This window comes from Oenanthe melanoleuca, chromosome 2 (assembly GCF_029582105.1).
Source record: "Oenanthe melanoleuca isolate GR-GAL-2019-014 chromosome 2, OMel1.0, whole genome shotgun sequence".
Classification (NCBI taxonomy): domain Eukaryota; kingdom Metazoa; phylum Chordata; class Aves; order Passeriformes; family Muscicapidae; genus Oenanthe; species Oenanthe melanoleuca.
The window spans coordinates 4,504,171-4,528,849 of record NC_079335.1 but is presented as its reverse complement, the minus strand read 5'-3'; the positions used below and the strand labels follow the sequence as shown (position 1 = coordinate 4,528,849).

Genomic DNA, 24,679 nt, shown 5'->3' with positions numbered 1-24,679 from the left:
AAAAAGAATGTTTCTTTACATACTTATATGCTAAAACAAGTTTATTAATATGTTTATTAACCTTAAGGAATCAGACCAAGCACTTCTGGAAATTAAGAGCATTTTTATGGAAGTGAAAGATGTTTTTTCATGATGACTGAGGGAGCACCATGACACTACAGAATTACAAATGACCATTCAGGTTGGTCACTTCAAAAATATTTTAAAATCCTCACTACTCATGGAAAGAAATCCTATTAATTAGAATTTATGGAGACACAATCATGGAATTACAGCATTTATTTTGTGCCAGTTACCCTTCAGTCTCTGTAATTTCTCAAGATTTATAGCCAAAAACTGCAGCATCAGGGATCACTACTAATTCTGGCAAGTGGCAATAACTATCTATACAATTGCAAAACACATCAAGTAATACAGGAAAATAATTTGGAAACATGCAGGAAAATAATGTACCTGGATCAATGAGAACTTCTTGTGCCCCTAAAAGGAGGAACAAAAATGATTTTTTTTCAGCCTTAAATACAGCCAGAAAAGTAAGTTCTTATAATGTTTTATAACATCAGGCTTGACCAAAATCATCAGATTTATCAGGATTATCACTGCTATTGTGAAGGACTACCAATTATAATTCAAGTAGTCACCATATGTTGAATCTCATTTTGTTAATAAATAAATGTAAAAATCTATAGAATTACAATGAGTTCTAAGACATACTAAGAAGAATTTCAGAATTTTCAGTGTATAATTTAAAGCTGTATGTTTTTTCCTTTATCTTTATTGTTTTGGTTACCAAGTTTTCATTACAGTCAACTTAGTGTTAGTGCCAGGACCTACAGTCCCTAAATCTCCTTGTGGGAGCTCATTTAATCTGAACAATACTCTAGAATAACATTTCCAAGTAATTTTATCCCTTTTAATTGTCATTAATTTCTCTCCACCAAATTTTGTGGATAACTGAGTCATGTTAACCCAATAAGCCAGACTGTCCATGCATGAGTGGCCAAGAGCACTGCAGAGTTTGCAGTATTCATTGCCCTAAACTTTGGTTAAACATGGCAATAAGATTGTTCATATCAAGGGTTAAGCAATCAAAAACAGTTATTTTATCAGCAAGACAGACCCTCCCTTAGGCTGATCTGCTCAGATTCCAGACAAGTGAAGCAGAGATTTAGATCTAGACCCAAATAGACACCAACACTTCACTCAGGTGTCATAATTCTGTCTGGGGAAAGAGGTAGGTCAAGCAACAAAGTCAAGATCTTAGAACTCCCAACAAATAAAACCCAGTGGAGAAATCCAAAACAGCCAGTAACCTAAGCATAAAGCAATCCAGACTCATCTTGTTTGACATACAAATCCCATAACTGACAGACCACATCCAGATTTCCTGGCCCGGAGGAACTGAGCAACTCAGAATCTTCCTCTACACTGAAGGCAGCAGAGACACATCCAGGAATCTGAGGAGACATGACCTAAACCTGTCCCCATACAAACAAAAGGGTTTAGGTACCTGAGAAGTCAAAGCTCCCTTTCCACAGAATCACAGAATGGTTTGAGAAGGGAGATTAAAGAACATCAAGTTCCAACTCCAAGCCCCTGTACACGGGCAGGGGCACCTTCCACTAGAGCAGATTGCTCAAAAACCCCATCCAACCTGACCCTGAACACTTCCAGGGATGGGCAGCCACAGTCTAGAGCAGAACCTCATCTGCACTTTGGAGCTTTCTTTCCAAAGTTATTTCTACATAAAGCAGACATCCCATTTTCTGAGCAGCCAGGTCCTGTGCTGCAACCTAAAAATGCCAGATGATGGAAAGCACAAGGGATTCCAGAGGAAATGTTTCTCTTGGCTGGATCTGGGCAGGAAACTTCATCCTGTGAAGGCTGAAGTACAGGCACAAGAAGATGTGCAATTCCAGGTAAAAGAGGAAACACTAAAGGTAACTCTCACATCTACATGCTTCAAAATCAGGCACAAATGTCAGTTCCAAGTGTGGCATTTCTTGATTTGTGCAGAATTTGGAAAACCACTTTTTTTTTTTTTTTTCTGGCTGTATCCCACAGAAAGATACAGTGGAATTTGTTCCCCAGATTAAGCACTGTCCTCACAAAATCAATTATAGGAAAAGAAACTATAACTAAAGTCTGAAAAGATTTTAAATGAAAGGCACTGCAGAGGCAGGAACAGGTAATGAAAAGAAACTTTCAGAAAACTTTGTAGGAAAATAACATCAAAGCAACAGCTGTTTGGCCAGAGAGAGCTCAGCAGTTCACACCTCAAAACACAGAGATCATGACTAGAGTTAGGGAACAGTATCTAATGGGCCACAAAGTCATCATTTCATCTGCAAAAGATGACAAAAAAAAACCCCTGTAATCAGTTTTTCTTCACAGAAAAATCCTTTGAAAAATCTTGTCATGTGAAACCAAAACATTTTTAAAATACAACTATACTAGCAAGTTTGTAAACTGGACTTTGAAATACAAGACAACTTAAATAGAGACCCAGTAATAATATACCCAAACTATATTCAATTATTCTGATAGCTGTGGCTTATTTGTTACCTTCTTTAGTAAACAGAAGTACCCATGACAAACAAAGAGATTGCAGTATCTCCTGATAAATACTCATGGAAAAGCAGACAAAGGTTACTAACCATGTAAAATAATAACAGTCAATAGGTCATGGGACCAAGTGCACAAATTTTAATGATTAGATATTGTATAAAAATTAGTATTCTGCCCTGAAATAAGGTAATTTTACTATCAAAATTATCTGATTTGAACACACACAGTTCATAATAAAGGTAATGCAAAGCAAGCATTTTGATTGTGACTTGTAAAAGAATAAAGGTTGCTTCTTTTAGATGAAGGAATTAATTTTGACCACATTGCACACAAGAGAACTTAACACCAGCACTTGAACCCAGCTATGTTTCAGTGATGTGAATGCAGACACAGCAGCAGCTGTGCTGGGTTAGCCCAAAGGCCCCTAATCAATGTATTTCCATTTCCCTACCCTGCCCAGCCTCTCCTGAAAGCCACAGAACCTTGCAGGAGCTGTAATGCCATGTGACAAGTGTCAGGTTATGTGACAGACCCATCTGCACAAGCACAAATGAGCAGAGAGGATCAGTGAGCACCAGCTGAACCCCAAACACCAAATCAGAGCCAGCAGAGCAGTGGGGGGTGAATCCCTGCAGCTCAGTGACTCCAGCAGCTCCTGGACCCCCTTACAGACAGACTGGGGGGTCACTCCCTACAGGGATATCACTGCAGGGAAAGAACATCTTGGGATTGTACAAGATTCCTTCTGGGATGCAGGGGACCAGCCAAAGACAAGGAGAAGGAGGGACTCAGGCAGCTTAGGGAACAAGAATGGAAAAACAGAGGGGAGTACATGTGTGTGTGTGCTGGTCTAAGCACCAACAACTGGAATGGGCTCTGGGGCTCAGCCTTGTGTGTTGTATGTTGGTGCAGCCCAGTGGCTGAGGCTGGCTGTGTGCTCCCTGTGTGTTCCCTGTGTGCTCCTCCAGGCCTGCTGGGAGCTCCTGCTCAGCCTCCTGTCTGCCCTGGCCTGGGGACATGGAGCTGCAGCAGCCTTGGCTCTCTCACACACTGCCAGACCTGCTCACTCTGAATGACAAGGAGCTCCATGCCATACCTGTAGGCTGGATAAAGAGTAACTCCTTTCATCTGCTTCTCCATCTGCTAAGCTCTGTTGGATGTTCTCCAGCTCTTCTCTTGAAAGAAACATTGAACCTTTGATCCCTACCCATCCTTTTCCACAATGTTCACTGATTGTACAGATTGCTCTCATATTTCTCCTCAGCCACCTCTTCTGCAGTCCAAGAGTTTAGAAAAAGTATACTAAACCTTAAAAATTATGTTAGTTTATTGGCATTTCATTAACAAAATATATTTATTACTCTTTGACTTTAGAATAGCAAAAAAATGTGAATAAAATGTACCAAATTTAATTATTTTTAATACATGCAGCTCTGCCAGATCATATTTTATGAAACTGTCTGCATCTTCTCCAGCAAAATTCAAACCAATACAGACACTACTAACAATCAGGTGAAGAAATCAAAAGCTTTGCAATTCTATGCAAATCACATCTTGACATTAACACCAAAACAGAAAAATAATTGGGGAAAAAAAAAAAAAAAAAATTAAAAATAATTCTTCCCTAAACCTCCCTCCTCTAATTAAACCTGTCATCTGTATAATTTTACAGAGTTAAGATGTAGGGAGAAGTTCTCAGATGTTTAGTGGTGGCAAACAGAGTAAAGCTGCAATGCCATCCTTACCTGGCCTGTGCCTGTTGCCTGCCTCAGCAGAAAGGGAACCCCCTTGAGCCCTGCGAGATCCAACTCTGCCCCCAGTGCCACCTGGGTAGTGATAGATGACAGATGCTGAGCACAGCCCCTCAAGGGCAGCTGCAGAGAAAAGAAAAAAGCCAACAGATTAGTAGAGACATTTGCAAGAAGTGAAGTTATCATGTGGTAAAGCCCATTTACACAAACAAAATATGCCTGAAATTGGAGGTCTAATGACAAAGGCCATGGAAAAATCTGAGATATTCAATGTGCTTTTCACCTGTGTGTTCACCCTCAGAGCTCCCATTGCCCCAACTCTGCTGAAAGAATCTGCAGGAGTAAGAACCTGTCACAGCAGAGGAAGTTCACATGAAAAGCACTTTATCCAACTGGATGCAAAACCAGGTAAGATGCCAAGAGAGCTGACAAAGGTGAGGCCACTCTCTCATCACCCCCAACATGTTCATGCCCACTGGGAGAAGTTTCTAGTGGCTGGGAAAAGAGAAATGTTATCTTCCTTGAGAAGGAAGTACCAGCACAAATAGATCAACATCAGCTGCCTGGAGAGGCTCACAGAAATCCTGCTGGAATCACAAAGTGAAAGGTGTCTGTGAACAGCACACATCAATTTACTGAGGATAAATCAGTCTTTGGCAACCTCACTGCCTCCTATGAGGAGGTGAAATTCTGCTTTAAGCTAAGACCAATTTATGTTTTGTTGTTGGTTTTTTTCAAATTATAATCAGCAAAATGTTAGAACAGGTTGCACAAAGCCTGCAGAACTTCCATCATTAAATATACCTGAAATTCAACTGGACAGGTCCCTGAACAACCTGATTAAACTGGATGTGATATAAGCAGGAGATCAGACTTACAGACTTATCAAATTATTTGGATTGGAAGAGTCCTCTAGAGGTCTCTAAGTAGAATTTGAGGAATCCTAAGTATTTAAGTTTTTGGAATTGTGGAAGGAAAGAAGTGGGAGGTCAAAAGGTGATAAGGTTTTCATAGTATGTAATCTACAGGGCCATTAGGACAATAAATGGGTTTGCTTGTGGAATGAGAAAGCTAAAAGCAGAACTGGAGAAAATGATTGTCCTGAAAGGGTATGAAATTGAGAAGAAGAAATTGTGCTCTAAGATCATTTTGTATCATTTGTATGGCCAATAAATAACAAAAAGCAGGTATGAAAAAAAGGAAGGAAAGGATGGAGGAAAGGCAAGGGAAAAAAGCAAATCCTAGGACCTAATATGAAAGGAAATTATGCCAGAGGCACTTGCAGCTTTGAGAGATGTAAAGGCAAAAATCTTTTCCCAACAGTCCACAGTGGACATGAATAGGAAATACCTTTAAAATACCTATACAACACAGTGAATAAAAATCAAGTATTTTCCAAGGAATCGTGAAAAAATCAGACATGATTTTTATTAAGTACATGCTTTACTACCATAACACAATTTATCCTCTTTAGGTTTCCCTAAACACATTCCTTTCTCATGCCTTATTGACCAATTTTTGCCTCAACTTAATTCTTACTCGCACCTGCTATCCAGATTTCGGGTATCACTAAAACCATCCCTACCTTTCACAATGCCCAAGGAAATTACAGAGGACAGCTTGGTTGACTTGGGTTTAGCTGTGCCAGCCCCTAGCCCTACCTCCAAGCCAGAGGAAGTCGTTGACAGAGCGCAGCAGCTCCACAGCCATGTGGTAGTGCACCAGGGAGTCCTGCAGCATCCCAGCCTGCAGGCACAGGTCGCCCACGTGCTTCCGCATGCGGCCCTGGCAGCGCTTCTTGTAGTGCCTGCAAAGGGAAAGGGACTCAGTTACTGCCAGGGAATGCCTGGCTGGGGTAATCAACACCTCACAGCACTTCTCTTTCCTCCTTAAAGCAGATCAACACTGGTTAACTCTCTGCATAGTAATATGCAAAAGGATCAACTATTTGAGGATATATTGAGAAAAACAACGTAGCACATGTTTTGGCTACACAGCATTTACACACCTAGAGTCACAACCCCTGAACACCTCCAAAGCAAGGTTCCTCCAGACTACACTGAGTATTTGGTTGCCTGTCCATAGCTGATATGCCCAAAAGCTCATTGTCTTGTTCTGCCTTTTTCCTGTCCCTCAGCAGGGGATGGATTGTTCTTGTGCTTCCAGGAAACTGTTCTTGAATAAATCCCAGAACCCCATGGATGCTTCCCATGGAATCCATCACATTTTGGCTCTAGGCATATTAAAGGTGACTTTCCCAAAATCCTGACCTGGGCCTGTGTCTCCTCTGCTGGGACCCTCTCCCACACAGAGCCCAAAGGTATGGGGGGCCCAGAGCTCCCCCAGACTTCACAAACCTCCCCCTGCTGCCAGCCCCTTCTTTTAAAGGGATGATGAGTGAAAAAGCACCACCACTTCAGGCAACAGATCACAGGGTTTCTCCTCCTACTGTTTTTTTACATGTTAAAATAACGGGTGATGTTCTTCTCAAATGAACAGACAAAGCCTACTGAATATATTCAACAGACACCTTGGTACAGCTAAAAAGGCAACTTGAGCATAAATCTGTGTGATAAAGCACTAATCCTATTGTTTTATTTGTTCTTTGCAGTACATTTCAGCTAAAGAAATGCAACAGACACACTGGACTTGGAAAACACCTCATGGTTTAAGAGACAGTTCAGAACAACTCTGCTCTCCCAACTCCATGAACAATTCTCCTGTTCTCCCTCCTGCAAAAGCATTCCCTGGCAAGAATGTCCTTGCACTGTAATTATGAAATTGTTTTATGAGGAAAAAATTTAAATGTCAACTTAGATATTTTATTAATTTATCTATGTTACTTTCACTAGCATATCCTGTTGTTCTACTAGTCTTCTAAGTACATATAGTGAGGTATGCAAAATTACTTTCCACACATCACACCAAGGAAAAACAGACTCTTATTTCTTTGGATAGTTTAAACTAAAATAAAAGTCTAACAATAATGAAATGTTAATTAGAAGAATTGCTGCAGATGTCATTCTTCATTGCATACATGAAGTCCAAAGAATCTGGTAAAAATAAAAAGAACCATCTTGGATTGCCATAGTTGTAAACTTGAGTTTTTAGGAGATGTAGTGATACTTTTTCAATTTAATTAATTTCATCAGAATGGCTGTTGAACAGGCTGCCCAGAGCAGCTGTGGATGCTCCATCCTGGAAGTCTTCCAGGTCAGGTTGGATGGGGCTTGGAGCAACCTGGGATAGTGAAAAGAGTCCCTGCCCATGGCAGAGGGGTTGGACTGAGATGATCTTTAAGGTCTGTTCCAGCCCAAACCAGCCTGTGATTTTTTAAACAGTTACCAAGACTGTTTGAACTTAACAACTTTAAACAAAAAAGAAAACCAAAAAACCTAGGGTTACACCCACTCTCCAGATGCTGAACTCTTATTCCCTAGAGTCAGACTTGAACATAAGAGGAATGCCAGTGTTATGGGTTTGAGGCAGTAGTTTGTTTTTTTTCAAGAGAAGAACTCCTGAGAACCCTAGAGATGAACAGAAACATCACTGAAATAATCTCCATAAGGCATCTGAACAAACTGTCTTCATGAAGCCTGTAATGTAGAAATGATAAAAGAGGCACAGAGCATATGAAATATAAGGGTAGAAATAATGACATTCATTTATTTCCTTTAGGTTTGAAGGCAGAAAGGCCAGGAGGAATGGCAAGAATCCAAACAATCACATGTCACTGGTTCATTTGCCTTCAAGGCCATCAGTTTGGCTTGGGGAGTTTACAGCAAAGAGAAGAATCTTTTCAGCCACCAAATAATGTCTCATTCCTTGCAGTTGGTTTGGAAAAGGGAGATGAAGAGAAAGTAACTGATTTATATGGATAGGGGACAGAAATTGAAAAAGAGAAGATATAGAGAAGTACAGACAATAGCCTTGCAAAAACTAAAGAGAAAAGATATCAGAACCAGTGTTGTTGTCTACAAATAAAATGGGAATAAAAAGAGACAAGAAGTATGTCTCCTATTGCTTCTCTCCATCTAAAGAGTTACAAATAATTCCTATATAAATGTTTGCACTTTTCTCATCTATCACACCATATTCACAATTGATGTGAAGGTGTTGACATTAAATGAAGCTCAATACAAGTGTTGTTCTTTATCTTTCAGATGTGTCAGAAATTGAAATATTTGTCTTTTCTTTTTGAACAAGTGTGTATATTACAGATCTTTTAAGAACAAAAATGCAAGAAAATTCAAAGTGAATGCTAAAGCTGCTCTGTATGAACCATGGAAGGGCACCAAATCTTACCAAGACTTTAATCTGAACTATGAGTTATAGAAAATTAACTCCATCAAAAAGTTCCTTTGTAATCTGGAATCAGCATTGCACAGGAGTGTTTATATTGATTTTCCTACTCTTGGCACTCCAGATTGAAAATAACATTGTAAATGTTATATTGCTTTAACTTTTTTTTTTTCTTTTTTTTTTTTTTTTTACATAAGCAGTGGAATTGGAGAATCACTGCTTCCTTACACAATTATAATTCCTTTCAAAGATTCAACTGCTTCCAATTCCCTGTCTCTACACTTTCAAGCAATCTTGATGTTTATGAGCAAATTAAAGTTCTTATTCTCTCAAAACTACACTTTGTTAGTGTTCTTCCAGATTTTCCAGCTAGCAGATTAAGTTCATAAATACGAGTCTTACATGAAAGGAAAAGAGATGATGCCTGACTCCTAAATCAGGATCTGATACCAGAATAGTTTTGATCATACTGCCTCACCACCAGCTCTTCCTAACTAATTCTGCTGCTGATTTATGTCCACATCAATATATCTGAGGTTTAAAGGCATTTATTCACCTAGACATCAATACACATTGCTCATAAAAACACTGTTCTTTGGGAAACTCTTCTTATTTATAGACAAACAGGTAATTTATTCCTAGTCATTAAGAAATTTGCTATTAATTATTCAAAAACTGAATTCACACCATCTATTTTTAGGCTCTTCACGGTACTGCCAAGACAGGATCCATCTCTTACAGTCCTTGCAAGTCTTTGCTATCCTCTTGGAAAATATTTTCTCACTAATTATAGAGTAAGTTTGTACAAAACAAATGTGTAAACTGTGTCTTAATTAGGCACTCACAATGAAGTACAATGAATTCAACTACTTCAAGTATGTCCAAAAAGACAAAAGGCAAAGACTTCATTGAAATGAAATCCACTCTCCACAGACAGCAAAACTTAACTCACATTTGGGAAGCCTCTTTCTAAAAAAATCCACTATCTACAGCATCAGGCCCTTAAAATCATATCCAAGGGACTCACTGTTTCTTCAATGTATCCTGGGGTGCAAATTAAATGGGAAAAAAGTCCTATGTGCATATATATTCATATATATATATGTATGCATGTATGAGCATAAAATGATGATTACTCATTTTAATACAACACAGTTTTGCTTCACAGCTTTAGCTGAAGAACCTGAAAGTGAGAAGCTTACAGATATCTTCTCTCTGATTTTTTTTTTTTAACACTGTTTATATATTTTGGTTCTCTCCTCTTAATCCTAATTTCTCTGGGGGCAGGAAGGCCATGTAAATTAACAATCACTTCCTCTAGGGTAAGAGACAGTTTGGGCCAGTTCCTTGCAGCACCCTACTGCCAAGAGCAGTTCCTAGTAATTTTTCTTCTAGATCATTTACAACATTGAATTTCAAAGAAGCACCTGAAGCCTCCCCCTACAAACCCCTTCCTGAGTGTGATGCACTCAGAAACATCCCCAGGGAAGGCAGTGCCACCTCATCCAGGAGCATCCATGGAATGCTCCTTGGTGTCAGTCACCCAAACTCCTCCTGAAGGGCCTTGCCACAGGGAAATATTCCACTGACTACAGAACTAGTTTAAAATCTTATTTCCTAAAGTTAATTGGGTTAATGCTCTACCAAACACACTCTTATATTCACAGGAATCACCACAATCATGACCAGTGACCACTGCAACCACTTCAAAGGAGAGGAAAATAAATCTGTTCTAGGAACTACAAAGAACTACTGGATTTCCACTTCTGCCTTATTTGTTCTAGAGGATATGTGCTTTATTCTTTCATCTCCAGCTTTTTTTTTGAATCCCAGGATAATTTTATGGAAAATTCAGTGTAACAGTATTATATTTCAAGACAGAATTTATTTCCACTACAAACCATCCAGAAACAAGTTTGACAGAATTTCTGGATCCTCAAAATTTGGCTAAATTTAACAAACAAGAAACATGCAAAATCAATTCTCAAAAGTGTATTCATGCAAAATGCTCCAACAGAAATTTCCACCAAGTTCTACTAATTCCAGTTAGCATGCAGAGCTATAGATATCACCAATCATAACATTATCCAGACTTAAAGAGACACAGCTACAGCATTGGATTGACTGCCAGGACTTCTGAGTTTGGAAATCAAACACAGGCAGCAACAGCTTCATGGCTTTGGAGTTTAAAAAATAAAGCAAATTCCAGAGGCCAGCAGCCACCTAAGCAGACTATGTGTGTCCTACAAAAAAACTCAGCATTGCTACCAAATATAATTGCCAAATGCACCAAAAGGGGGCAACTGCAGTGGTGAGGCTCCAGCAGCAATTATTTTTGTGTGTACTGAAAAAATAAAGATAAAAAGCAACACTAAAATATGCAATGAAGGCGAAGTGAAGAGGCAGGACATGGGAAAAAAGCTAACTATTTTCAAAGATACACAATCACATCCTACCTTTTTAGACCCAACAACAAACTCACAGGGCAGTATGAGAGAAGAAGGGGGGGAAAAAGAACAGAAAGGAACAAAACAGAAATTAGAAAGACAGAGAACAGAAAGAAAATTAACAGCCACATACACATACTGAGATCATCAACTTTGATAAATCAATGCACAAATCCCAGCTATGACACCATGCAGAGAAAGACACATCTATAAACAGGGTCCTACATCCTCATCCCTCCATAGCATTAAATGATGCCAGTATTAAAAAACAAAAAATCTAAGACACAAACTGATGTGAACAACATTAAAATGAGCTTATCCAAGTAGATTTACAATTATACTTAAGTATGTTTATTTTTAACTGAAAACAGAAATAAAATAGAAAACTTAAAACAAGGGGATTTTCAGTATTTCTGGCACATGTTTCCTAGTTTTCAGTTTGTAGAACGTTTCTATAATCATGAGAGCATTTGTTTCCATTGCTCTCCATCAATCTCCCAGCTTCTACAAATAACTATCAAGTGCAACTGATTTCAGAAATTTTTTCAATTATCCTCAGCAGCTCTGTGACCACATAAATATTTTATCAAATTTACAGCTGAAGAAGCAGAAAGAAAAAATAAATCAATTTTCCAAAATCCCCTCATGGCAGAATGCTCTGGGGATTAAACCAAAGTCAGCCTCTCAGTCCTACAATTTCTGTTTAACAGGACAACCTTTCCTCAAAACACTTGAGGACTTAACCCACTATTTTTCATACATAAAGTTTTCGACCAGCCAAAAAAAGTTCTTCTACAGACAAAATTCATTGAGTTTGTGCATGTTGTCATCTCAACTAGTTCTGGGAATGTATCTCTCCTGCTCATTACACAAGCAACTTGCAAAAGACAAAGATCATCCTCACTTTTCCCAAGAATTACATTCTTTTAAATAATAATTCTTCTTCCTAATTTATGAACTTTGCATCTTAAAAGAAGCCAATCAATTTGCTTCCATGGCAATTATCATGAAACCAAGCTAATGAAAGTCTTCTAATTGGGTGAGGGAGAATATCAGGTTTATATATATATAAGTATTAACTTTAATATTTGCCCATAAAATAGCTGGAGAAGAGTATCTTTTAAGATACAAACTATGTTCAATAGTTTTAATTAGTCTTGAAATAACGTGATCAGAATTATGTGGCCCATGTAAATTCTTAACATATTTTCCCTCAAACTACCATCCCAATAGCTCCAGGTTGCAGCTGCATCACACATTTAATTACACCTTTGCTACACACTGCCACTAAGTTTAATTTTTGAAGTTTTAGGAAAATACATGCTTATTTAGCCTAAGCAAGCATCCCCAATTACAGCAGCAGAGACACACCCTCTGTTACAAGAACAGAGTGTGTCTTCTCTGACACCCATTTAATAAAGGACATTTGTGCTTTTTAAGTAATTGGTTGCACACTGACTGGGAGGCCAGGATACATTATATACAAAAATTGCAAATAGACAGAAAGTGTATAAAAAAGTTCAAGAGATTTCTTTGCCTTTAGCCCTTTAGAAATTTCCACCTGCTCTAGAAAAAGCTGTTTCATCTGCCTCAATATCTCAATACCATCATGTTTTTATTTCTTTCTGCAGAATCATTATGCTGACAGACACAAAACCAAAAAAGTAGCAAAAGTTGTTCTACCAGATGTTCTCATACTCACTTCCTGCATTCAAACAACCTTGAGCCCTCCCTGAAAAGAATTACACATACAATCTTGCAAAAACAGAAACTGGTCTCTATTGAAGAAGGTCCTTCCTAGCCCTGTCTTCCCCTGGTATGCAATGCTTTCCCTTAATCTCAGTCAATCTGTCACTACAGAAGGGAATGTGCTAAAATAAAATCCTGTGAGCTGCAATCCAAGCAATAAAAAACTCACAAGTAATAAAATGCAATGTTATTATCACCAGCTCACATCCAAATACTTTGGCTTGAAAGTGTAAGTTAGTTTAATAAACTGATCTGAGTTCAAGCTTATTCCATGGACCTGAGTTTCTGCTTTAGAACAGAGGGCAGAGATGTATCATGAAAGGTGTCTAGAAAGGCTCCTGTGCAGAGAAGCTAGGAATACATTTTCATTCAGCATCCTGAAGTTTTAATATATAAATCCTAAGTTTTAAAACAATCAAAAGTACAAACTCCACAGCAAAACAGAACTGAAGAACTTTCTTACTATTGGACTGAAAAATTAGAATATTTAACGCCTTTTCCTCAAACAGCTTGGTGCAGCAAACATTTCAAGTACATCCATTGATCCAGACTTACTGAAAACCTGTTTGGTATTCAAACCTCCCAGCAAGGGTATGTGCAGAGCTGAGCCAGTGATTAACTCTGGATAAACCCCTGTGTCTACACAGGCAGGGTCACACACCTTCCATTCTGCAAAGACCTGAGGCATCACACTGAACCTGTTTGAACTCTGCACTGCAACAGCATCAAACACCTGCTTGGAGATTTGTGGGCACAGTCACTCGAGCTCCCCACCAGCTCAGAACTTCACAAGGAGTATTTCCCACTAGTAACAACACAGCCACTGCTCAGAAATAAGTTATTTATCTAACAAAATGATTTCCAAATTACAATTTTTAGAAGACACAACTGAACAGCAGAATTCATTCTGATTTTGAGATTCTTGGCCAACAATTGCCATTTTTCTACCTATTTGGAACAGGAAATTTTGATTACATTCAGCCAAATTTCATTCAAACTAAGTAATTAAAGACAAGATTCTAAAAAGGCTTGTCCAGTCTTCACAACTTAGCACTCAGAACAAATATAGTAACACAGCAATTAATATTGATAATTGAGTAATAGTGCAGGGACAAACCAGGGAGCAACAATTCAGAGCCAGTTCAAGTGCTCACCAAAGAGGAGCAGAGCACTGGGGTACTGATGGTCTTTGAAGCAGCCACAGATAATTTAAGAAAAGGCTTCAAACTAATTAGAAACCTGGAATGCTTTCTTCCAGTTTTCCAAGGCCAGGACTAACTATGCAGGCAGAGCTGATGAATGTGATTGAAAAGCTTCACAAACCTGCCAGGATACCTCTGAGCTTTTACACACACTAATAACCTCTGCTGGCATCCCTACAGTACAACACAGATTTGAACACCACTATTTCCACACACAGCCTGAGTTTTGATAGAGCTTCCCCACCACTGCCTTTGCCAGGATAAAAGGTGGTTATTTCCATCCCCTGGATTTGACTGCAAGCAGCAGAGTCAAACATATTTTGCACCTGCCTGTAGCTATCAAGCCAGAATTACTTATCCCTTGCACAGGAACTATGCAACACAAAAATCTGACAGATGAGTATGCAAATGAGGAGGAAGAAAACTCTAACATAAAAAAAAAAACCAAACAGGTAGCAAAACAAGACAGGTAAAAAGCCACAACAAATAATTACATAAAACAAAGAAGGACAGGGAAAGATGCTGGACTTCATCATCAAAATAAACACTCATTGTCTCATAGAATTAAAAAGTAGACAGATTTAAAGAGAAAAAAATACAGTAAGTAGGATTAGTCAAATATTCCTCAATATGATATAAATATACTTTCATTAATGCGAACTAATTTTTTTATTAATACTCTACATCTATAAAACACTGGAAATTTTCCAGCAGAAAGCCTCATTACAGCAGAATCTGTCAAACCACTCCTGTGACTTCTTTCTGCTATTTGATGAACTTCATCAATTATATGTGTATTTATAAGCAAGCTCAGAACATCAAATACAGTGAGACTACACGTTAAATTCTCTTAAAACTACAGCAGGCAGACACAGAAAGATCAGGGCACGGCCTCTGTTGGAGCAAGGCTGAACTTGTCCTTTTATCAGGCTTATCTTAAAGGCTGGCAAGTGCCACAGATGTGGTTTTTAAAGATCCACAAGCTGACAAAAGTAGCTGCTTACCTACTATCAGTGTCCAGACCTACAAAATCCTTCTTCTCAAAAGGAACACAGAGGAGGGGGATCTTGTCTCCAGACTTATCAGTGGCTCTGTCAAGACGTTTGGACTCCAGCACTATGAAGAGGGACTCGATAAAATCTTCTATTCTCTTCTCCACAGTTTCACACTCGTCGTAACTGGGATAAAATGCGACATCTGTGCGGGGCTGCTCCGCAATCTCTCCTTGAAGCCCAAAGACAAACAGCCGGGAATCGTAGAGAGTAGAGCCATACATTTCCTTCTGAAGATGGAATTTTTCAAAAGTCTGAGGCCATTCCTTTGCTGAAGAGCACTCTGTGATAGTGATCAGCCCCACGACTTTGCGGTGTGTCTGAAAATCGCCCCACTCGTTGTTCTCTGGGGGATAATGGTGCCTGTAGCGGATGTAGAGCACTCGCTGCGAGTCCCGCACGTTCACCTGGCTCACGGCCGAAATCCGCTTGTAGATCCTGAAAAAGCTCTCCTCAGGTACAATGCCAACGGGCTGAACCACGACCAGGAGGGTCTGATGATCCTCAGCACACTGCATGTAGTCAGGAACACTCATTTTGCATCAACTGCAGGCTAGTGAAAGAAAAACGCATCATTATTTTGTAACATTTAGAAATACACGGGGCTGCTGAATCAAACCAGGGCTTCGATGCTAAACACTTCTGCATCCTGAATTTATGTGCTACAATACCTTTATTTGCCTCATAATGTTACTAAATCTTCAACCATGCAACCTACTGATGTTACACTGTGCACAAGTAGTACTTTTAGTCACCTATCAAACAAAAATCTGCATATAAGGGTTTTCCAAGGCAATCTCACTCCCTGTGTAGCTACACAAGCCAGCTCATACAAGTCTCTACCACAGCCACTGGGCAGAAATGCCAGCTCAGGACAGCCTGTCAGACTCAGGCTCCATAGTCCCATTTTCTTGGGGAAAGATGCAAAATTGTGTGGGGTAAGAGGTGAACAAGCACCATATCGTGATCGCTAAACTTTACACAGGTGTCATGCTTGCACATGGCCAAGCAGAGGAAAATCAGGACCAGAACACCTATTTTTGAGGAAAAGTGAAGTCTTGCTTTCTCTAAACACACATAGGTAAGGACCAGACAATGTTTTCTGCCTTTACACTTAAGCATTTAGAACCCCTTTTTTCCTGAGCTCTCTAAAACTGATTACTGCACTGCAGCTGAGTCTTGAATGAAGGTGCACATCCCTGAGTCCTTCCATGTCTGAGAACTCCTGGACCCCACGGATCCCTTCATGAATTTCAGTTCCAAAGCCCTGAATTGTAAATACCACAAAAAAGCACCAAAAAAACCAAACCTCCACAAAAACAAACATAGGGACAAAACAAAACAAAACAAAACAAAACAAAACAAAACAAAACAAAACAAACGCAGCCGAGGTTTAGAATTTACGCCATTGGTTTTACAGGCAGAACGACAAGATCCGAGCCCAGGGGGACTCAGGTGACAGAGAAGCAGCTGCCTCGAGGAAACGGGCTCAGAACTACAGACTGTGCCTCCCTTCTCCCACGGCACTGCCGGGGTCTGCCCAGCACCCCCATTCCCAGAGTAGCAGCCCCATCCAATCCCAGGGGTGCAACCCCATTCCCAGGGGAGCAGCCCCACTCCTAGGGGTGCAGCCCCATCCATTCCCAGGGAACAGCCCCATTCCCAGGGGTGCAGCCCCACTCCCAGAGGAGCAGCCCCATCCATTCCCAGGGAGCAGCCCCGTTCCCAGGTGTGCAGCCCCATCACCAACAGAACAACCCCATCCATTCCCAGGGAAGCAGCCCCATTCTCAGGGCAGCAGCCCCATTCCCAGGGCTGCAGACCCATTCCCAGCAGAACAACCCCATCCATTCTCAGGGCAGCAGCCCCATTCCCAGGGCTGCAGACCCATTCCCAGGGGAGCAGCACCGTGCTGACACTTCCCCCGGCAGAGGCCGCAGCGGGTGGGAGATGCCCCCTTTCCCTGTCCCCGGGGCTGGCCAAGTTTAGCAGAAAAAAGAATAAACCGCAGAAGAGCCAAGCGCAGCAGAGGCGCGGAGGAGGCGCACACCCCCGAGCCCCGCCAGCGGCAGCGGCAGGCGCGGGGGAGCCGCTCCGGGGGAGCGGCTGCGGGTGGAACCGGGGAAGGGGCACTGACAGCCCGGGCAGGAGCCGGGCTTTGGGCAGCGGGGACGGGGCACTCCCAGCCGGGATAGGAACCGCTCTAGGACAGGGAGATACGGCTCCCGGGCTGGAAGCGGCACTCACAGCCGGGGCGGAGGGACGCGGCTGCCGGGTGGAAGCCGCACTCACAGCCGGGGCTGGGGGACGCTGTTCTCGGATGGAAGCGGCACTCACAGCCGGGGCTGGGGGACGCTGTTCCCGGATGGAAGCGGCACTCACAGCCGGGGCGGGGGGACGCGGCTGCCGGGTGGAAGCGGCACTCACAGCCGGGACGGGGGGACGCGGCTGCCGGGTGGAAGCGGCACTCACAGCCGGGACAGGGGGACGCTGCTCCCGGGTGGAAGCGGCACTCACAGCCGGGGCGGGGGGACGCGGCTGCCGGGTGGAAGCGGCACTCACAGCCGGGGCGGGGGGACGCGGCTGCCGGGTGGAAGCGGCACTCACAGCCGGGGCGGGGGGACGCTGCTCCCGGGTGGAAGCGGCACTCACAGCCGGGGCTGGGGGACGCGGCTGCCGGGTGGAAGCGGCACTCACAGCCGGGGCGGGGGGACGCGGCTGCCGGGTGGAAGCGGCACTCACAGCCGGGGCTGGGGGACGCTGCTCCCGGGTGGAAGCGGCACTCACAGCCGGGGCGGGGGGACGCGGCTGCCGGGTGGAAGCGGCACTCACAGCCGGGGCGGGGGGACGCGGCTGCCGGGTGGAAGCGGCACTCACAGCCGGGGCTGGGGGACGCGGCTGCCGGGTGGAAGCGGCACTCACAGCCGGGGCTGGGGGACGCGGCTGCCGGGTGGAAGCGGCACTCACAGCCGGGGCGGGGGGACGCGGCTGCCGGGTGGAAGCCGCACTCACAGCCGGGGCGGGGGGACGCGGCTGCCGGGTGGAAGCGGCACTCACAGCCGGGGCTGGGGGACGCGGCTGCCGGGTGGAAGCGGCACTCACAGCCGGGACAGGAGCCGCCCCGCTGCCGCCGGAACTGACGGCAATGGCCGCTCCGCCCCGCATGCGCGCCGGGCCGTGGCGGGAGAGTCGTGAGGGGATCCGGGAGATTCTCCGGTTTCATCCGCGGTGCCGCTCCCGGGGCTTCCACGGGAACTGGAAACCTCTGCCTGTGAACACAAGGCATTCCTCCAAGAGGAACGCGTTAAAAGGAGTGGATGAATGACTGATTCACCCGCATGGTAAATTTCAGAGTGTGTATGAAAACTTAAAAGGCTCTATCCCTTAGAACGCAGTGAGCCTTCTTGACATTCCCAAATCCCGAAATTGGTCTGGTGTCATAGAATCATCCAATCCAACTCTCAACCCAGCACTGCTACTGTAACCCCAAAACCACATCGCCAGAGTCAGAGACCTCTTAAACCCTTCCAGGAATGGTGATTCCGCCACCGCCCTGGGCAGTGTGTTCCAATGCTTGACCACCCGAACAGTGGGAGGGAGAAGAAAGAAAAGAAAAAGAAAGAAAGAAAGAAAGAAAGAAAGAAAGAAAGAAAGAAAGAAAGAAAGAAAGAAAGAAAGAAAGAAAGAAAGAAAGAAAGAAAGAAAGAAAGAAAGAAAGAAAGAAAGAAAGAAAGAAAGAAAAGAAAGAAAAGAAAAAAAAATAAAAAGAAATCTAATATCTAATCTGCATCTCCTGTCTCAGCTGAAGTCCCTTTCCTCTTGTTCTCACACACTTGGGACAGCCAGATCATGTACCTTAAATGGCAAAATCTTGAAAACTTGGGAAGTACAAAACCTCCAGAAGTATGAGCCTTGTATGAGAGTTCAGGTGAATTTCTGGTGGAGGATGTGAGAACCTTAATGATGTTCCTGGAGGCCAAGTGCAAGATGCTGCACCTGGATGAGCAACCCCTGGTGTCAACACAGGTTGAAATAAATGGAAATTTATTATTAAATAAATGGGAAATAAATGGATTGAGAGCAGCCCTGCCAAGAAGGACTTGGGGGTGCTGGTGGATGAGAGGCTGGATGTCAGCTGGCCGTGTGTGCACTACATCCAGAAAGCCAAACATGTCCTGGGTTGATCCCACAGTAAGGGAGGGGATTCTGCCCCTCTGCTCCAGTCTGGTGAGACCTCACCTGCAGTGCTTCATCCAGGTCTGGAATCCCCAGCACAAGAAAAACTCATGGACTCCTTGGGGCAGGGCCAGAGGAAGCCATGGAAATCATTAGGAGGCTGAAGTGCCCCTCCTGTGGAGACAGCCTGAGAGTTTGGGTTGCTCAGCCTGGAGGAGGGTCCAGGGACACCTCATTTCATAAGGGGCAATGTCATGACTTAAAGTAGTGGCACTCCAACAAAATACAACACTTGCAGTGTTTGAAGAAATTGGATCAACAATTGCATTTAGGTAGAATCATAGAATCATTTAGATTGGAAAAGACCCTTAATATCATCAAGTCCAACCTAGTACTGCCAAGGCCACCTCTAAACCATGTCCCTAAGAAACCCATCTCCATGTCTTTTATGTCCCTCATGGGATGGTGACTCAACCACTTCCCTAGGCAGATGGTTCTAGTGCATGACAACCCTTTTGGTGGAGAAAATTTTCCTAATATCCAATCTAAACCTCCCCTGGTACAACTTGAAGCCATTTCCCCTTTTACTGTCACTTGCTACTTGGAAGAAGAGATTTACCCTCTCCTGGCCACAACCTCTTTTCAGGTCTCCTCAGCCACTGTGACACAAGCTGTGGGCTCCAGGCAGGTCTCTCTGCTACCCTGGAATTTCCCCAGTTTGGGAGACATGAAAAAAAAACAACAGCATAAAAGAAACTGAACAAGCTTTAACCTTGACCTTCAGTTATCTGCCAAAAATGGACAATTTCCAGAGGGAAAGGAGCTGGAGAGACGGCAGCACAAGCTGGACTCAGAGTCTCAGACAGAGGCTGCCAAACCCCAGCAGCAGCAGGGCCTTAGGGCCAGAGAGGGATGGGGTGTGCTCAGCTCCTGCTCCCTTTGTCCCTTCGCTGGGGACAGTGACTCAGAGAGGCAACTTCACCTGGCAAGCTCTCAGCTGGCAGAGGGGAAAAGAGCAGCTCTGAGGAGCTCAGCAGATCCTTCACCTGTGCCTTCCCACCACCAAGATCAATACCATCAGAAACCCTGGTAGTTTGATGAGGGTTTATTTGTTTATTAAAACCATCAAAGACCCCGGTAGTAGTGATAAAAAATTCACTGCTGGAGTAATGTCAGCTGTCTCCACAAGATGTCACAAGACACTAAGGATCAAAAAGGAAACCGGTCCTTCCAGACATCCAGGCAGCATCCCAAGATACTTGTGCTTCCTTTCAGATATAACATACACACAGTGGCCTCACATAAGATATAATCTCAAGAGAATTATACAGCCTAAGAGATACAGACTATCTGCAATAGCTAACAATAAACAATGCCCCTAAATACAGTAATTTTGGAATTTTATCATATACTGTTGTTATCCTTGCACCAAGATGCTCCCAACTGTTCATGTTCATATTTTATTAATAAATCAGTATCATCTGTACCCTTATCCTTATGTACTGGGCAAGTTCTGTATAAGATAGTAACATTCAGTCAATAAACTCCCTGTGTTTTCCATTCAGTGATTCTTCATGGGTACATTCTTTTCTCCCCTAAATTCCATGTGAATTATTATTGTGTATTCAGTACAAAATGACCTGGTGGAAAAGGATCTGGAAGCACTGGTTGACAGCAGCTGAACATGAACCTAGGTGAGACCAGGTGGGCCTGAAGGCCAATGGCATGCTGGTCTTCTGTGTCAGCACTGGTGTGGCCAGCAGGACCAGGGCAGTGATTGTCCCTCTGTGCACGGGGGAGCGAGTGCTGTATCCAGTTCTGGGCCCATCAATTTAGGAAGGACAGTGAGGTGCTGGAGCATGTCCAGAGACGGACACTAAGCCGGTGAAGGGGCTGGAGCGCAAATCTGACGGGAGCAGCTGGGGGTGATTCGCCTGGAGAAAAGGACCCTCAGGAGTGTGACCTTATCACTCTACAGCCACCTGGTGATCGGGCACAGGTTAGACTCGATAATCTCAGAGACCTTTTCCAGCCTACTTGGCTGTGTGATTTTATGGAGGGACTCACAGCCGGAGCCTGAGCGCGCCCGAGTGTCCCCGAGCCCGCTGTCCGCCCGCGGGGGACGAGAAAGCGAGTGGGGCCGGGGGAGCTGCGTCCGGAGAGGGGCCTGCACGGCGGGGAGATGTGGGGAGATGTGGGGAGGTGTGGGGAGATGAGGGGAGATGTAGTCCCGGCTGAGGGCGGGTCCCGGTGCTGTAGGGAGCTGTAGTCCCGGCAGGAGGCGGGTTTTAGTGCTGCAGGGAGCTGTAGTCCCGGCAGGAGGCGGGTTTTGGTGCTGCAGGGAGCTGTAGTCCCGGCAGGAGGCGGGTTTTGGTGCTGCAGGGAGCTGTAGTCCCGGCAGCAGGCGGTTCCGGAGTTGTAGGGAGCTGTAGGGAGCTGTAGGGAGCTGTAGTCCCGGCAGGAGCGGGTTTTGGTGCTGCAGGGAGGTGTAGTCCCGGCAGAAGGCGGGTTTTGGTGCTGCAGGGAGGTGTAGTCCCGGCAGAAGACGGTTCCGGAGTTGTAGGGAGCTGTAGGGAGCTGTAGTCCCGGCAGGAGCGGATTTTGGTGCTGCAGGGAGGTGTAGTCCCGGCTCTGTAGTCCCGCCTACAGCTCCCGGCGGGCCGTGCCCGCGCTGCCGAGGGCACGGGCCGAGATGGCGACGGCGCGGCTGAGCGGCAGCGAGAACCGTCTGGTGTCGCTGCCCCTGTCGCGGATCCGCGTCATCATGAAGAGCTCCCCGGAGGTGTCCAGCATCAACCAGGACGCGCTGTTCCTCACCGCCAAGGCCACGGTACCGGCTCGCCCTGCCCTGCCCTGCCCTGCCCACCCTTCCCCGCTGAGGGGCCGCTGCCTTCGGAGCGCTCTCGCGGCCCGGCCGCGTCCCGACCCTGGCCTTAAAGCTGCCCCGAGTCTAGAATCATAGAATGGTTTCTGTTGGAAGGAACCTTAAAGAACATCTATTTCCAACCCTCTGCCATGGGCAAGGACACCTTCCACTGTCCCAGGTTGCTCCAAGCCCCGCCCAGCCTGGCCTTGGACACTGCCAGGGATGGCGCAGCCACAGCTTCTCTGGGCAGCTTCTGCCAGGGCCTCACCACCCTCACAGAGAGGAATTCTTCCCAATATCTGATCTAAACCTACTCTTTGTCAATTTGAAGCCATTCTCCCTTGTCCTGTCACTAAATGCTCTTGTAAATAGTCTCTCTCCATCTTTCCTGTAGGCTCCCTTCAGGTACAGAAATTTAATGAGTCTCTGCACTGAGTGCCCAGTTCAGTTAAATGCGGTGCTCCTGCCTTTAGATAGGGGTCAATGATATGTGTGAATTCTTAGTCTGACTACTCGGTTTTGTTTTAATTTTTTAGGAGCTTTTTGTTCAGTATTTGGCTACATACTCTTACAAACACGGCAGAGGGAAGGAGAAGAATGCTCTGACTTACACTGACCTGTCTCATACAGCAGAAGAGTGTGAGACCTTTCAATTCCTTGCAGGTATCGGTAACACAAGGCTAAATCCAGTGTCTGCTTTGGAAAATGAAATCTTGCTCTTAATGTTCTGTTTTGTGGGGACTCATTTCTCCTTCTGGTCCTTGATCTTCTGCTTAGCATTCAGTTGGAACTCATAAACTACCTCACTATAAACATTTCTTAGTAAATGGGTTTTTTTTCTGCTGCATCTAAATTATGCAGTTATACTGTATACAGTTCTCAGGATACTGCCTTAAGCATTTCTTAAATTCCAGCAGTTCCATCTGAAAGCTTTTAGCCTGTGAAAAAAGATCATTGCACATTTTTAGGTGAGAAATTATGTGGACCAAAAATGACACATAGGAATCTGTAAGTTTTGAGAAAAAGAGCTTCATCATACGGTCCCTCTATGCTTTTAGATATACACACACACATACACGTTTTTACTGATACTTGGATTTTATAGTAATGGCTTGTTGGATCTAAGGTAGTTGAGCACTCAGTTTTACATCAAATAATTTACATCAGCAGACAGTAGAAGTTGCCAGTAATTAGTCATGAAATAGTCCTTATCTTTGGCTACTTGTACCATAAGTGGGTAACTCCCTCTACTCCTACAGCTGTGTGCGGGTCAGGCTGACTTACCCAGTTATTCACCTAAAGTTTGTTAAAAATACTAATATTTCTTTTTGACTCCATTTCATTAGTGGTTTGAATGCAGCAGTATTAATGAGGCAATACAAGTGTTCAAATTGACTATAAAAGCCACAATTCTGCCTTTCAGATATCTTGCCAAAGAAGATCCTAGCTAGCAAATACCTGAAAATGCTTGAAAAAGAGAAGCGAGATGGAGAAGTGAGAGAAGATGATGATGAGGGTGAGGAGGAAGAGGATGAAGATGAAGCTGTTGGTGACAGTGTTGCATCTTAAGGCCAATGGAGAATTGTTTCACAGTTGATCCATTTTCTATTGTATAAAGGATGTTATTTTTGTGACTGAGAATCCAGATGCTGGATATATTTATACACTGAGCCATCTGCTTTTGCTTTAAGAAGTTTAGAAATTGAACTTTATACTTGTTGGAGAATGAAATTCTTCCCTCACAAACAAGGTGGGGTAGGAAGAGACAGTGCAAACCTGACAGCAGAGCTTGGTCAGATAATTTGAAATGACTTTGTCAGACAATCATTACCAAAATTTAAAATTTCTTACAGGCAGCTTTCAGTTCAAAAGCTCCAACAGTGGACCAAGTCCATTTAAAAAGTCTGTAAAAACAGCCATGTGGGCACCCAGATGGGACAGGAGGAGATCCATCCCAAGAGCTAATATGGTTCTGCAGCTGTGGTGGTAAATGAGATAGAAAATTATGTAAATGTGGGCATCTAGAACCCTTTTCTTGAATGAACTCAGGCAGTTTCTCTTGCCAAAAAGCACATTGAAGTCTGTTAATTGTGGGTTCTTGAGAATGAGCAGCTCCTTTACCAAGTGAGTGACAGAGATGGATTTTTCATTTGGTTTTGGTTTGTTTTTCTTTTCTTTTTTTACTACAGAAATGGCAACCGTCCCATGTAGAACTTCACACATAACTTTTTAAAATAAACGTTTTGTATGAAAACTGACAATGGATGCAGAAACTTCCTGTAGTTCCTTCCAGTTTCAGTCACTCTCATGGTCAGTGTGGCAATGTTTGCAGAGTGTCATGGTCAGTCTGAGAGAGAGAAGTGACCGAGATCTGTCCCCAGGGGTGAAAAATGTCCCAGGTAAGCATGAGATGTTAACAGGTAATAACCTCCCACTCCAGAAAAGCTGGCAGCACATCAGCCAGGAACTTGTCCCAGGCAACACCCTAACTTGGAGGGCATGGTAAAGAGTTACCAGAACTGAACAGCTTCTCTTGGGTTGAAGGCACAACCACACTCAACTTCTC

The 24,679-nt window shown here is 43.7% G+C and overlaps 2 protein-coding genes across 5 annotated transcripts in view; one reads left to right on the top strand and one right to left on the bottom strand.

Moving 5' to 3' along the window:
- TRAPPC9 (trafficking protein particle complex subunit 9) overlaps positions 1 to 18,203 on the bottom strand; it is a 452,018-nt gene extending 433,815 nt beyond the window's left edge. The window contains exons 1-5 of one of the 4 annotated variants that reach the window (XM_056484391.1): positions 18,039 to 18,203; positions 15,024 to 15,624; positions 5,981 to 6,126; positions 4,314 to 4,442; positions 454 to 480 (exon numbers count right to left, since the gene is read on the bottom strand). In XM_056484391.1, coding sequence (XP_056340366.1) covers positions 454 to 480; positions 4,314 to 4,442; positions 5,981 to 6,126; positions 15,024 to 15,607 — 886 coding nt within the window. In that variant the 5' untranslated portion in view covers positions 15,608 to 15,624; positions 18,039 to 18,203. Of the gene's footprint in view, positions 1 to 453; positions 481 to 4,313; positions 4,443 to 5,980; positions 6,127 to 15,023; positions 15,625 to 17,453; positions 17,579 to 18,038 lie in introns of those variants that run through there. The other 3 variants (XM_056484390.1, XM_056484393.1, XM_056484394.1) reach the window with 3 other exon arrangements.
- A 3,352-nt stretch (positions 18,204 to 21,555) lies between these two features.
- CHRAC1 (chromatin accessibility complex subunit 1) lies at positions 21,556 to 24,324 on the top strand. The gene is made up of 3 exons (XM_056483697.1): positions 21,556 to 22,077; positions 22,650 to 22,776; positions 23,537 to 24,324. Exons 1-3 carry the CDS (start codon positions 21,940 to 21,942, stop codon positions 23,680 to 23,682), a joined length of 411 nt encoding a protein of 136 aa, XP_056339672.1. The 5' UTR covers positions 21,556 to 21,939; the 3' UTR covers positions 23,683 to 24,324.
- The last annotated feature ends 355 nt before the right edge of the window (positions 24,325 to 24,679 follow it).